This window comes from Battus philenor, unplaced genomic scaffold (assembly GCF_028537555.1).
Source record: "Battus philenor isolate CCGP_79_NKW_IND1 unplaced genomic scaffold, ilBatPhil1.0.hap1 SCAF_20, whole genome shotgun sequence".
Taxonomy (NCBI): Eukaryota; Metazoa; Arthropoda; class Insecta; order Lepidoptera; family Papilionidae; genus Battus; species Battus philenor.
The window spans coordinates 6,823,179-6,837,564 of record NW_027181683.1 but is presented as its reverse complement, the minus strand read 5'-3'; the positions used below and the strand labels follow the sequence as shown (position 1 = coordinate 6,837,564).

The following is a 14,386-nucleotide window of genomic DNA, read 5'->3' as shown; positions in this document are numbered from 1 at the left end:
TGCCAAAGTATTCAAATTTATTTTATTTCTCTATTTTGCAGTGTTACTAGGCTTAATGAAAAATCCTATTCCAATTTCTCAAATCCCAATGTCGTTCCAATTTTTAATCTGATGGACTTGTAGATTTTAAAGTTTTTAACGATAAAATTTGAAATGGAACATGTCATCCTTGCTGCCCCTTACGGCCATACTAATCTTCGTTTCAATTTTAGTATAAGTACTGCTAAAGCGAGAACATCGAAGTTATTAGACGAGTATGTATAGTAATCAAAACCGATGTCAATACTTTTTTACAAATCTAGGTCCTATTCCGTTTTTGTGAAAAAATTATGGTTATTTTATATATATTAAATTAAGACTTAAAATATTATGTAGTTATTATAATTTTATACATTTCTTATTTAGTGTAACTAATTTATTTTTTAAAGCGAAACTTAATTTGGTGACGTGTTTATGGCCTTTCAAATAGTCTGTAAAAGGCTTATTAGGTTATTTGATGGCAATCTTACATTGTCGGTAAACCTGAATTGAAACTTGTTAGGTTTAATTCCCGGCCTAATTGTTTTTATTTTAAAATTATTTTTTTTATGTTTTGTCGTATTTTAAGCTTGTTAAATGCACGTGTGTACATTATATAATGAAAACAAATATAATGATGTCGAAATATATAGTAAATATAACACATATTTGTTATTAAACATTTATTAAAGTTTTTTTTACAAAATACAAATTTACTTCATATGTATCATGTGAGCCAGAGTCCAGTTCTGATTAATTTCGACGGGCTCTTCTACAACCACTCCATCAGCAGTAACTATGCCAAGTTGATAACGAGGGAAAGAGCGAGCATCACGGTAATAGAGGACCTCCATACATTTACGGGCCAATGCTCTGAAATAAACATATGCAATATTATAAAACATAGAACATAACACACATTTTTCTTATTTTTCTTATATTAAATTTTTTCACAGCCAATTTCATTCTAATTCAAAATTCATTTCATTTACAAGCACTTTTGAATTGTTAATTACTTTTAATGTTAAAAAAAGGTTTGTGTAATCAGTCCATGGGTAAGCTACCACCAGATCAGATGAGCTTAGAATGCTGAATTATTTTAAGTGAAATTTAACATTTGGTGTATTTGTTATAATATCAACCCTGCTAATGAGATATCAAACCAAATTCCACACATTTAAAAAAAATCTTGTACACTACTTTAGATTTAAAACAAAGAAAAAGAAGTTTACGTTTGGTACATTATGTGTGAATGGCTGAAGTATAAAATGCAGAACATGCGGGCATTAAAATCTATTTAAACATTAAAATTAAAACCGTAATAGTAAAAACAACTTATACATACTTTGCAGATTCCTCATCAAGAGGACCTTTCTCTAATGCATCACGTAACAAAGGTGTTGCCATGTATGCACCCATGCCAGTTGCAATTGTGCTATCTTCATATGCTGTTCCTAACTTATCCACTGCACCTAGAAATGGTTCTCCATCCTGAAATTAAATACATAAATATTAATGATGATGAGGGTATAGAGGTGAAAATTAATAATTTTCTCAACTTTGTGTTACAACCACAATAGTTATTCCTAAAATATACCACACTTAATCTTTGTCTACTGTTTACTTATCATTGGTAACATTCAATATTTGCTTAGCACTACTAATCCAATAATCAAGTAATTAATAATATAGGCTATAAAAGAATCATATTCTTGGTGCTAAATTTCTGAAGTTACTACATCTTATACTCAACAAAGATACAATTAAAAACTTTCCAATTACAAAACTATAAAACATTGTAATACAATGAGACCCCACTTAAAGCTGTTATGATTTAGCTCTTTCATTTTAACTTGGTGATTCCCCGAAATTTTGCGCAGCACTAGGTTTCAAATCTGTACAAACATATCCAAAGTAGTGGTAAAGAAACAGTGGCAGTCTTTGTAATGATGCGTTCAAGGAATTTACTGAACAACAAGAAAACAAAAATATTGATAGAGATAAAAGTTCGATGGCATAAGTAAAAAATAGTTCGACCACTTTAACTGAAATCATGAAACAATTTTTAAAAATGATCCAAATTTCGACAGGAGTTCAAAAGTAACATAAGGTGTTATAGATGCTTTATTTACTTAACAACAACTTCCAACAGAACGCAAGAGAAACGCAAATTAGATTAGATGCCTTCTTAATAAAAGGCCGAAAATTGGAAACATAATAGACTAAATGATCCCACTGATTTGGAATTTTGTTAGTTCTCATAAATATATTAGCCTTAATTCTTTGTATTAAAATAATAACAACATATTAATTTCGATATCTAACCAATTTTCTAAGTATTTTCACCCAAGCACATTATTTACATTATAAAATAGCCTCGTTTAATGCCGTTTTGCATTACACTCTACTATGATGGAACATTTCTCACACATTAAGGAGTCTTAATGTATGTTGTAGTGCTATTTTAAAATTGGTAATAATGTTACAGCACTCCTATTTTTCCGTTTTTGGACTTACAACAACCTCATATGATGATTAGAGAAATTATTATAAGGTTGGAGGGAAAGTCCCGTCAATTCTTTTTAAGAAATTATTTGAATTCATTTATAAAAACATGTTTAATTTTAATTTTGTTCAATTATATCGTCGCCCCAGCCGAATAAACACGTAATTCTTTAATGACTTGAATTATATTCAGCCTACAAGGGTTATTATATACTACTATTATAAATTAAAGATTTTCTTTTCTGTATCCACATATTTAATTTCTGTTTATATATTCTGGAATTTATATGAGTTATTACGGGAAATAGATTTTTATGGAATTAAATTTAAACGTTTTTGAGAGTAATGTCATTTGCAATGTTATTTGTCCGCAATTTTATATTGAATGTCATTAGTAAGGTTGCAAAACGATATTATTCAAGTGTAAATTTCTGCCAACTTCTTTACCGCAATAGTTTATTAGAGTTTTTTTCGAGTCATATTTCGTCATCGATTCTTTAAAATATATTATAGTAACAAGTCGATACCGTCAATATATTCATAAAAAATACAAAAGTAGCAAGTAATACCCATTACTGAAAACTTATCGAATATTTTTCCCCCGTGTAATATTGTATTCGCTCTGACAAATTCAAGGGAATTCACGCAAGTATAATCTTGCGAGAATTTCGTTCCCGGATTATATCGTAAGTAGTTTTCTGTTTGTCCTTAATTAACTATTTTTGTAAAAGACAATAGTCTTTATTATTCCACAATTAATATTATCCAAGAATAACATTATTTGTGGAATAAACTGGTATAAAAAGTCTCATTCATTTTACTTTAGAAAAAATTAAACTACTAGATGCTGAATGATAGAAACGGAACAATACAATATATAATAACAATAATAATAAGAGTTTATTGGGTGGGGGCGACAATTTTCCTCCATTATTTGTTATAACTTGTTGCCATGTTTAAAATAAGCTATGAATTACTGTTTTAAAGAAGTTCTCGACCCAGAGGTTATAATAGTCATCAACTGCCATAGAAACACTCAAAATACTTGATATTTTGCAGAGATGTGAACAAGTACTAATCAGATGGTGCAATGTCAAGTGACTATGGTCGGTGACTAAGGCTTTCCCATTCTAATAAATTCAGTTTTTGTTGTCACCGATGCAGTATGTGGTATGGTATGCTATTTCTTTTATGGACGTTAATGCTCGCCTTTGTCCTTTATGCAGCAGATTGCAGTACAGATCCACATTGATGGCTTTTCTGTTTCAGCAGCTTAAAGTATACTGGACCCCCATAAACAAAGGAGTACTTATCATTAATGGATACTTAGTTTCCAAACTGTTGCTGATGCTCCAGTAATCAACTTGTCCAAAAATAGCTTCACTTTGTGTCTAATTATGTGATGAAGAATCAGACAAATTATTTTCCATTAATTCATGTGGAACCCAAGAACTTTGCTTTACATAAAGCCAAGACATTTAATGCTATTTCCATCAGTTGTATAATGAATATCAAACTCCTGCAACTTCACAGATGATGGCCAGATGTTTTTTTTTATTTGCAAGAAAAACTATGTTATCAAAAATAAGTTAATCTATGACTCCAAATTTACAATTAACACCAGCAATTTTGCTGAAAATTTATATCATGTCACCGGCTATCATTTCATAATTAGATGTGGAAGTAAAATAATAAAAATTAACTTTATTTATTATTCCACCTGTAATATTTCTTTTTGTATGATAAGCAGTATATCAATCACCTATGGTCCTACCTAACAGCTTTTACAAATATATCTAGTTTCGCTTCGTTTTCCCTTTGAAAAACATATCCTACACATTAGTCAGATTTGCTTTTCTGGCAAAAACTATTTTTCTAAGACATGGTGCCATGCTTGTCCAGAAACTCCATGATCATTACACTCTTCTTCTAAATTGTCATCACTATCTGATGCTATTATATTTCTTTTTTGATATTTTATTGGCCTAATATCAGAGTTTCACTCTTCCGATACAGATTTGACGAGTCGTATACAAGAGAGAAACAGCTTATGTTATATGATACAACAATTGCTTTGTATGTTAGCAATTAAGAGAAGCAAATAAATAGAGCAAGTGACAGCAATGTGAAAAAAAAGCGACACAGATTTACTTTCGGCTGGACATCAACATTCAGCCATAAAAACACAAGTTAACTTGTGACTGATATACAATGTGTTAATTATGTATACATTTATTACATTACATTTGAATATATAATTATAAAATGATTATAATACTGGAAGGTAAGATGCTAGATATAGGCCACTATCAACCAGTCCTATTGAAAATCTACATGGGCAGGGGTCTAGCAGAGATGATGAAATGATCACAATGACATGATTTAGAAATAGATTGCTCACAATTCCATGCTGCCCTTTACCTAAACTTATATTTTCGAGGTAAGAATCTGAAAATGCTTTCATTAAAATGTGCTATTTACTAATTACAAATTTCCATCTTAGATTAGTTTAAAATGTTTATTAAAAAATTACTTTATAATGTACTCAACATCATAAACAAGTTTTCAATATTATGACTATATGTGTGAGAAGAACCATTACCTGAATCCCTGCTACAACATAGTTATTCCACAAAGGATCCATCTTGCTGCGTTTGTTGTAAAGAACTCTTGTAAGCCAACAATGCAATGACTTAGGTTTCAATTGCAGGCCATCACCTATGCATTGCTCATCTATACTGTAAAAAATACACACATATAATTAAGTTTGCTATAAAGTTGCAAATATATACATGTCTTTTTCCCAGACATAGGATATTTCCCAGGTATAGGATTTAGTGAGTATTGCTGTAGGTGAAATATGTTTCAGATTTAGGTTTTAGAAATATGTCAGTTAATTTCAACAGAAATTTTGAATGACTTAGTAGGTTAAGCATTTATTAGTATAAACAAAAATTTTGTTTTTTGATACTTACATTTTTTGTTCAATAACATCCTTCAAATATTGATAGTCAGCATAATCACCACCAGAACCAAGAAGAATCAGATCATTGACTTTTAAAACGCGAGGGCAGTCACGGAACCTGGCAAGCGAGCCGTAGGATCCTAGTGTATCGGCTGCAATTACACAGCCTTTATCAAATTTTAAACCTATCACAGTGGTCGTCGTTGTTATAGGATTTGCTGAACTGAAACAAAAGGTTTATAAATAAACAAAAATTTACACACCATCTGACATTCAAAATATTAAAACAAAAGTAAAGTAATCAAAAACATTTCTTTTTATTTAAAATGGTACGTACTGAGCTTTAAAATCCTGGGTTGTGTGGCCAACGAACCCATGACTTGAATTTCCAGGGAAGTTATAGAATGCTCCGGGAGCAGGACCATTATGCCATAGTGGAGCTGGATTTAACATATCACCCATAAACGCCATATCGTATTTATTTAGTTAGGTGTTTTATAATAACAAAATGAAATAACTTTTGCAAGAATGACAAGCGGCAATGAAATCGAAAATGACAAACACTTTTTAGTTTTAGTAACGTTTCGTTTCAGTGAAATATTATCAAATTTACAAAGTTACCACAAGCAACATTAATAAAAAAGGTTTTAACATACTGTTTATGAATTTAACTGTACATGCACAATGATAAAATTTAAATTTAGACAAGAAAAACAGTTAACTTAAAAAAAATATCACGGAAATATGATAAAGCAAAAAGTAATAGTGTTTTAATTTATTTTTGACTATTCATTTATATTTATTTATATATCTGCATATGAATGTAAGGGTTTAAAATAACGTATTGAGAAGTAGAAAGTAGATCAGAAAAACAAGTTACTAAAAATATTTATACATTGTCACATTAACTTTAGGAGACACTGAAGTGTTATTATGTTTTTATAACTTTCTTGTAATAAAGTGAATAGCATATACCAATTTTATTATATTTTTACTAAGAAATATCAGATAATGTCAAAATATTAGAAAAAAATATCTGGACATTTAACTGTGGATAGTGGCAACCCTAAACATTTCAAGTACACCGCGCTCCTTTTGATTCCCTCTTCATAAAGTGACACTACAAAATGTCTAAGAGAGGTTCGTGAATTTCCAAATATCTGTTATAATCTTGTTGCATATTGATGTAAATTATAAATATGGATGTGAAACAGTTTTATAATGCGTTAATTGTTCACAAGGCGTGTTTATTTTTCACATGTAATTGTTTTTTCACGTAAAAAGTGTATTTGTGTGCGACGTTCTAAGGTGTGCATATTTTTGTTTATAGGACGTGGTGGTTCCGCGGGAGCGAAGTTTCGCATTTCACTGGGTCTCCCAGTGGGTGCCGTTATTAACTGCGCCGACAACACAGGTAAAATAATTTGAGTTTATTTTACTTATAACCTATAATTTCTGTGAGACTGAACACACCGATGATGATTTATTCTAAATAGACACTTAAGTGTATTGAATCATAATGATTTCTTCCTTGGCTGTGTCTGAGGTTGTTCAGTTTTAAAAATAGTTGACAATAACTTATGCACTCATAATTACTTGTTTAATTAACAATTGCACGAACAATGATCATCACTGGAAATGTTATCAAAATAGTTTAGAACAACTAATCCAATTTTTTCTTTTATCAGTAACTAAAATGTCAAAAATGTTTTCTTTTTGTTAATTTCAAACTTGTAAATGCTTAGATTTTATTTTATTTAGAAAAAAATTAGTTTTCATCAGTCTTGAGTACATAAATTATTTTGTTTGCGGTTTAAGTATATTTAAATTAAATAAGGGATTTGTGTTTACAGGAGCAAAGAACCTTTATGTGATTGCTGTGCAAGGAATTAAGGGTCGTCTTAACAGGCTTCCTGCTGCTGGTTCTGGTGACATGATTGTAGCTACTGTCAAAAAAGGCAAACCTGAACTCAGGAAAAAGGTTAATATTACTAATTAATATATTATAGACAACCCTTAAGGGTTATGGTTGCCTCTATTTTAGCACTACCTATAATAGATATTATTTAACAACATTGACACAAATATTTGAACTTTTATATCTTATTTTAACTAGAGAATTATAAAAATAAGAGATTTAATCATGAGAAATCTTGTGTGAGTTGAAATGGCATTAATTAGTAATAAATTTGTAATGATGATATGCCAAAGGTTTCGCTAAAAAAAAACTGAAACTCCAGTTATGTTGTTACACCTTGGCTGACTGAAACATTTTTAATTTTTAAAATTTTCGAAACTAATGAAGGCAAGTATTTGAATTCAATTTTTCATTGTAGGTAATGCCAGCAGTGGTCATACGACAACGGAAGCCGTTCAGAAGGAGGGATGGTATTTTTATATACTTTGAAGACAATGCAGGAGTCATAGTCAACAACAAAGGAGAAATGAAAGGCTCTGCCATCACTGGACCTGTTGCTAAGGAGTGTGCTGATCTGTGGCCCCGTATTGCCTCCAATGCAAGCTCAATAGCTTGAGTAATATAAAATATATCTTAAAAAATCTTTTATTTCTAATTCCTACTTGTATATAATACAACAGACTGGTTTTTGCAAAGTGGCACTTTATTTTGACACAAACTGTGGGCTTCTATAGAAATGTCTAGGCTGTAATCAATCAAATAAGTCTGATATACATTTCTTCCTGATTTCTAGACCTAGGATATGTTGATTTCCCTGCAAAGTATTTTTGCGCTGTTTATGCATGTTGCCTCCTGTGAATGGAAATAGCAACTTACAATCTTTTGTATACTGCATCTGAATGCTCACATGCAATAATTTTGAAAATATCTTGATTTTTGATAGCTCCTTTGGCATTGGATAAGTCTTTCTCTTTTTAGGATCTTCTATTATTACAGATTGGTTATAAATGTACTTGATTTCTATAAGTGCAATAGTTCAGGGTCCACATGCAAGATTTACAAAGCTGAAATGGATTATTTCTCAGGATTATATTTTGCGTTAATAATTTGGCCTACTACAGTACTGTTTCCAGTCTTTAATTTTTATTGCATTGTTTGGGATTGAGTGGTGCTGTTTTTAAATCGCTGCACTTTAGAGCCTCTGGTCTCTATTTGAAGCTCTCTTATTGAAGGTATGACCTGAGACCATTTTTGCAATGAATTGATATGAGTTTTTATGTATCTGTCTCATTTGAAGTTCCCACATTTGGTTTCAGTGAAATAATATTATAATTATATTTTTCCATCTCGCCGTTTCTATTAATTCAATAAGTTTACATACATCATCTACATCTTATAGGGAAGATTTACTTATTTTGGCTTCTAAATTATTTTTGCAGAACTACAGGAAGGTTTTTTTCTATAGTACATATAGGGTAAGAAAGACCTAGCTACCTACAAAGACCACACCTCAAAATTTTAAAAGTAGCTTTAGATATTGCTTTAGGAAACTATCTAATATAAGCATTTTGAAAGCAAACTACAGCGATTCTTTCTACTGCTATGCTTAATAATTTTGTCATAGATCAGACAGTGGTTATGTAAGTTGTCTGTAAAGTAGTCCGATGTGTATGTACTTCACACATTATTGGAATGTCATATTTAAACTTAATGTTTAATATATATAATATAATCATATCTAACTACTTGGAAGCAGATTACTATAGGTATTTTTATTTGATAAGAACCATATTAATTGTATGCTCTTGGAATAATAACCATATCCATGAGAGTTGCTTGGTCTTTTCAGTGAGCGCCACATGTTTACGAGTAATTCGACGAAGGCTTTCACTTTTCGATATCATCGGCTGGTCCACCCACCTACCCATAGCACACTTCTCTGCAAAGCGACATCTTCCTTTTGCATACCCATTCTAAAATGTGACTAAATTCGAGATCAGCTGGCGCGAGGCATTGGTTGATTGTAAGCTTTTAAGAATAGAGATTTAGTGCAGCAGTGCAGGGATCTGCCATATATTATGAATGCAGTGCCTTCTAACCAATCTTCTTGATAGTCTTAGCCATTAGTTTACATTGGAGTTTTCGCGAGCCACAATTAAATACGTATTTGAACAGTATGCAAATATGTTAATAAAATAATTATTTACAAAAGTTATGTTTATTGAAAATAAGCAAATAATTTTGCCAAGTAGCTAAATAAAAATTATTAAATATTAAGCACCTTTATTGAACTTCTCTTGATAATTCTTTAAAATTTGGTAACTAATTCGTGACGGCTCTTCCTAGTAGTCCGTTCAGATGCTTGATAGTTAATACTGATTGGTCTTTGGATTTTAAGGTGAAATAAAATTATTTTTCTAAGTATGTTGTTATAATATCAAGATTTAAATAATCTTTGAAAGAGGCACAAATTGCTTCCGTCTCCTGATGTCTTTCCATTTACTCTCTTTTATGGAGAATCCAGATGCAATCACATAAATTACATAGATATTCATGTTTGAAATAAAAATTGGATTTTTTAAGTACTTTAAAGTAAAAAAACATCACAGGATCAATTGTTTTTAACAAGTGTTCTAATTTTGGAATTGAATGAAACAATATTTACGGAAAGACGTATATTACTTAAATATAATGCAAACAGTGTTAAGTAAAGCACTTTATAGAAAGGAAAATCAATCTTTTAATATTAAATATTTTAAGTGATGTATTATTAATAGTTGTAGTGTAAGACTTATTGTGCCTAGACATACTATGTTCAGTATGTTGCATTAATCAAATGAAGCAACACATATACAAGGTACTGTAACTTAAGATGTGCGATTTTGAAACCTCATTGAGTAATTGCAAAGTGCAATACATAACCCTGTTAGTGACCATGTATCCAAAATATTTTTAAATGTAAATATTCTATCGCCTCTTCTTATGACTCTTAGTTGGTCCTTTAACAAAACACCAGTCAACGGAGATTGCTTGACCCAAAATATCAGCACCATCCAATGCTTCACGGGCACTCTGAAAAAAATTGACTAATATTTAAGATTCATCACATTTAATTCTGTGTCATCATTCAGAACTTTTTTTATGAAATGTCTTTCATATTCATACAATCCTATGGTACAATCAGTATTTATTGTCTATGTGCCAATAAAAATGAATTATTAAGGTATAATAAAATAGTTTTCTGTTTGCATTAATTTTTATCTGTTGAGATTTACAGTTTCACCTAGTATATGCAATATATAAATGAAGTTGCTAAGCCTACCGGTTTTTACAGTTACAATGTTCCCTTTAGAGACCTGGTGTGGGACTTAAAATTAACTCCATGATATGACAATTCATGTAACCCTCCAGGAAGGGAACTCAGCTTAGGGTGTCTCTCAAACTAAGTTAAGTATTATTCCAGGATGATTAAGAGGATTAAACTTATGCTTGATTAGTTACCACTAACAGAACACAGGGTTCTAAAATAAAAAAAAACTTACTGCTGCTTGTTTGTATGTTTCATATTCAACTAGAGCATAGCCTTTTAAGAAGCCTGTGCGTCTATCCAAATTCAAATGTATATTTTTTATTTCACCAAACTCTGAAAACTGATTCTGTAACAAATATAAAAAATTCATCAGTAATTACATATATATATATGTTTATATATATAGTTAATGCAACACCTAATTATATGTATAGGAAAATTTATGTCATTATGTTTGTACTAAAGTAATGAACAATGTTTAACCTGTATGTCTTCCTCCTGAGCTTCTTCATGAACATTGCTAACAAACAATATCCAGCCCTCAACTGATCTTTGTGGACCTGGAGCATTTCCATCGCCTTCCGGAGCCAAGCTGTCATATCTAAAGCAACAAAAGCATATGTTAATTAATGCACAAGAAAAGTTATCAAGAAAAAACTTGGAAAGATTGTGAGGAAAACAGTTAAAACTTTGCCTTTTGTTTTTTGGATATCATCTCTAGTACTGGCACACTCAAGAAAAAAATTCCTAATAATAGATTTTTTATTTCATTGATTATGAAAAACTTAAAGCTTGTAAATATTACATTTTAATGGTAGCAGGACAATTAAAAATATTCACTTAAAGAAATCTGTATGCTCTAGAGCAGTGTATACCAAACATGGGGCCTATAGCCCACGGAAGGGGCAATTCGTGAATGGCTAATGACTTGACACAAGATTAATCCTTTTAGCTTTAATATAAAAATTATAAATGTTACATGAGGCATAGGAATTTTTATGTGGGTCATGGTACAAAAAAGGTTAGAAAAACATTGCTCTAGAATAAAGGAATTGTTAATTGGTTCAATAGATAGTTATAACAACAGACAAGAATTATAATAATAAGCACATAACAAAGTTTTAGATAATATGTATAAAGAAAATAAATACACTATTCACTTTAAAGGTCTTACTTTCAATGCATACATATCTTGAGTTTTGAAACACATGAATGGCATACATTATATTGGTGGACTGGTTTTATTTTACTTTTTTATATTTATATGTCAATACTTTGTTTTGTATGGCACCAAATTTAAGCATGCAGTTGCGACATATCATCCAGCAAATAATATTTACTAATGTAATATTATTTGAACTGTTTTATTAAATAATAGTATGTTTAGATAATATTTTGAGACATATTTCTGTGATTACATTTCCTTTGGCATGACTTTTTTTCTGAGAAATGTTTATCTAAAATAACTAATTACCTTCCTCTGTTTCCCCTTTCTGTAGCGCCACCACCACCTCCTTCATTACCGAATCCACGGCCCTTTCGTTTGCGGGCTTTTTCTTTCAGTCTAGCGATTCCCTCTAAAAATATGTCAGATTCATATATTACAATATAACCTCCAAAGCGGAAAAAAATTGTTACAATAAAGGCTATAGTACACTATTTAACAGTGATTTATTGCAGTATTTTATTACATCTGTTTGTATAAACAAACTTATTTCGACCTAATTAAAACTAATTACTTACGTTCACCATCTTCATCAACCTCAAATTCTTCAGAGTTTTCAATGTCTAACACATCAGCCATTGTAGTTTTGTAATCTAATTCGTACTTTTATGATTAATATTGTTTATCTTTTCTAATTCAATTCATTTATTGAATTAAAAAAATATATCTTAGTTTAATAAATTCATACAAACTTACAATGCGTGTCAAACAATTGTTGGTTTATGTTAGTGTTGAGTGTTGCAATTGTGATAGATATGATTGTAACAAATCAACAACATTCAATTTTGGAACAAGCAGAAATATTAAACGTTATATACAAATAGTATTAAAAACATTTATTTTACTCACCGTAGTGTAAGCCTGATAAAAAGTATGAATACAATACATGAGAAATGTAAACAAGGCGTGTAGATACAAAAATAAATCATTAATATTATTGTGTATTCCAATAAATTAAATAATATTTACTTAAAATAGTTTGTTTCAATTAGACTTAATGCCTTAAGGTAATTGTCGTTAATTACTTGATCAGGTATTTCAGAATCTGAGTATCCTTAGAACTTGAAAATTGCATTTATGTAAAGTTATATACAACTGCCCCATTAAATAAGCTGAAATTTCAAACAAAAAACATTTTTTTAATAAAGATTACTACAATTTTCATGAAATAAGTAAGGAGATATCGTTAGAGATTTTTATATAATTCTTCATTAGTTAAATTTCTGTCATCGTTGTTTAAGAAAACTAAAACAAACCTGTGATATGTCAGATTTTGAACCGTCCATTTTAGTAAATATTTATTTCAAAATTAAAATTTTATTCTCTAGCACAGTATAAAGATGTTAGATAATTTAAACCAAGAAGTAAATATAATTAATCCAATTGACCGTCTAAATGTATATACAGACTTAAAAGATGACTCTTCATCACCTTCAAGACCTTCGACTACAAAATCGAAAGCTGATCAAGTAATAATTGATAGATATACAGAATTTATACAGTCAAAATCCAATTTGTCAACTGATTCTCCAAACGAACCCTTAGAAAGACCATTTGATTTTTTTGATGAAGAGTTTGCATTCGGGATTAATATTTTGAACAATATTGTTGCCTGTGTCGGAGATAACATGACTAAACTTGTTCAAATGGGTAAGGCTTTACGGGTTCTATCATTGTTTATAATATTATCTTATTACAAATATTTGGATAACCACTCTGATATTGCACTTAAAGCACACTGAATGAACAGTGAAAGTAGGTTGTGTATTTTGTAACGATCAACTTGATATTCCACAATAGCATTAGTCTTCCATCAATTGCCTCCTTTCAATCAAATTTAATAAACATTTTTTCAGTACGCAATAAAAACAAAACAAACGGCCTCATGGCTACGACATTCGCTCGCCTATTGTATTTTATGGATATAATCATAACTATTTTATTTATCGTCACGGCCTTAAGGTAATCTCTTAAGGTAGTGCTCTCCACTAACCGCCCCAATACAAAAGCTCTGCGTTGTCCTTGAAGAACTCGGTCATCTTTCACACTAAGCATCGTTTCCACAATCATATTCGCATTTGTCAGGAACGAAGCCTGCCAAGTTCTCAACAGGCTTTATTCACTTATATGCTACTCTTGCAAACATTTCCACGCCACAAATTCCATCTCACAAAACTTGCGTAAGACCCGAGTTCTCCTATGCAAGTATTGTCTTCGACTACGCCCCAGCATTCATACTCCTCCCACTGCAAGTTATCAAGAACCGCTTCACCCGGATCGCTACCGTATTGAAGTGGTTTTAACGCAACCTGATCTTTACAGCAACCTCAATCTTCCAACGGTAGGACCTTGGCCATGGCCGATAATGCGTGACACATTTTCCAGACAGTTTACATTACACCGATCGTGACCGCGTTCACACATACTCGGTGTTCCGTATATATT

The 14,386-nt window shown here is 30.8% G+C and overlaps 3 protein-coding genes across 3 annotated transcripts; 1 reads left to right on the top strand and 2 right to left on the bottom strand.

The window, feature by feature from the left end:
- Positions 1-686: 686 nt before the first annotated feature.
- On the bottom strand, positions 687-6,067 carry Prosbeta7 (proteasome subunit beta type-4). The gene is made up of 5 exons (XM_068765901.1): positions 5,826-6,067; positions 5,499-5,711; positions 5,126-5,261; positions 1,364-1,509; positions 687-891 (listed from the first exon to the last, which is right to left on the bottom strand). Exons 1-5 carry the CDS (start codon positions 5,957-5,959, stop codon positions 732-734), a joined length of 789 nt encoding a protein of 262 aa, XP_068622002.1. The 5' UTR covers positions 5,960-6,067; the 3' UTR covers positions 687-731.
- Positions 6,068-6,519: 452 nt separating this feature from the next.
- On the top strand, positions 6,520-8,037 carry RpL23 (ribosomal protein L23). Its single transcript, XM_068765715.1, has 4 exons — positions 6,520-6,628; positions 6,819-6,902; positions 7,342-7,469; positions 7,825-8,037. Exons 1-4 carry the CDS (start codon positions 6,616-6,618, stop codon positions 8,020-8,022), a joined length of 423 nt encoding a protein of 140 aa, XP_068621816.1. The 5' UTR covers positions 6,520-6,615; the 3' UTR covers positions 8,023-8,037.
- Positions 8,038-10,073: 2,036 nt separating this feature from the next.
- On the bottom strand, positions 10,074-12,671 carry tsu (40S ribosomal protein S12 homolog tsunagi). Its single transcript, XM_068765829.1, has 5 exons — positions 12,460-12,671; positions 12,191-12,293; positions 11,200-11,317; positions 10,949-11,062; positions 10,074-10,478 (listed from the first exon to the last, which is right to left on the bottom strand). Exons 1-5 carry the CDS (start codon positions 12,518-12,520, stop codon positions 10,374-10,376), a joined length of 501 nt encoding a protein of 166 aa, XP_068621930.1. The 5' UTR covers positions 12,521-12,671; the 3' UTR covers positions 10,074-10,373.
- Positions 12,672-14,386: the final 1,715 nt, after the last annotated feature.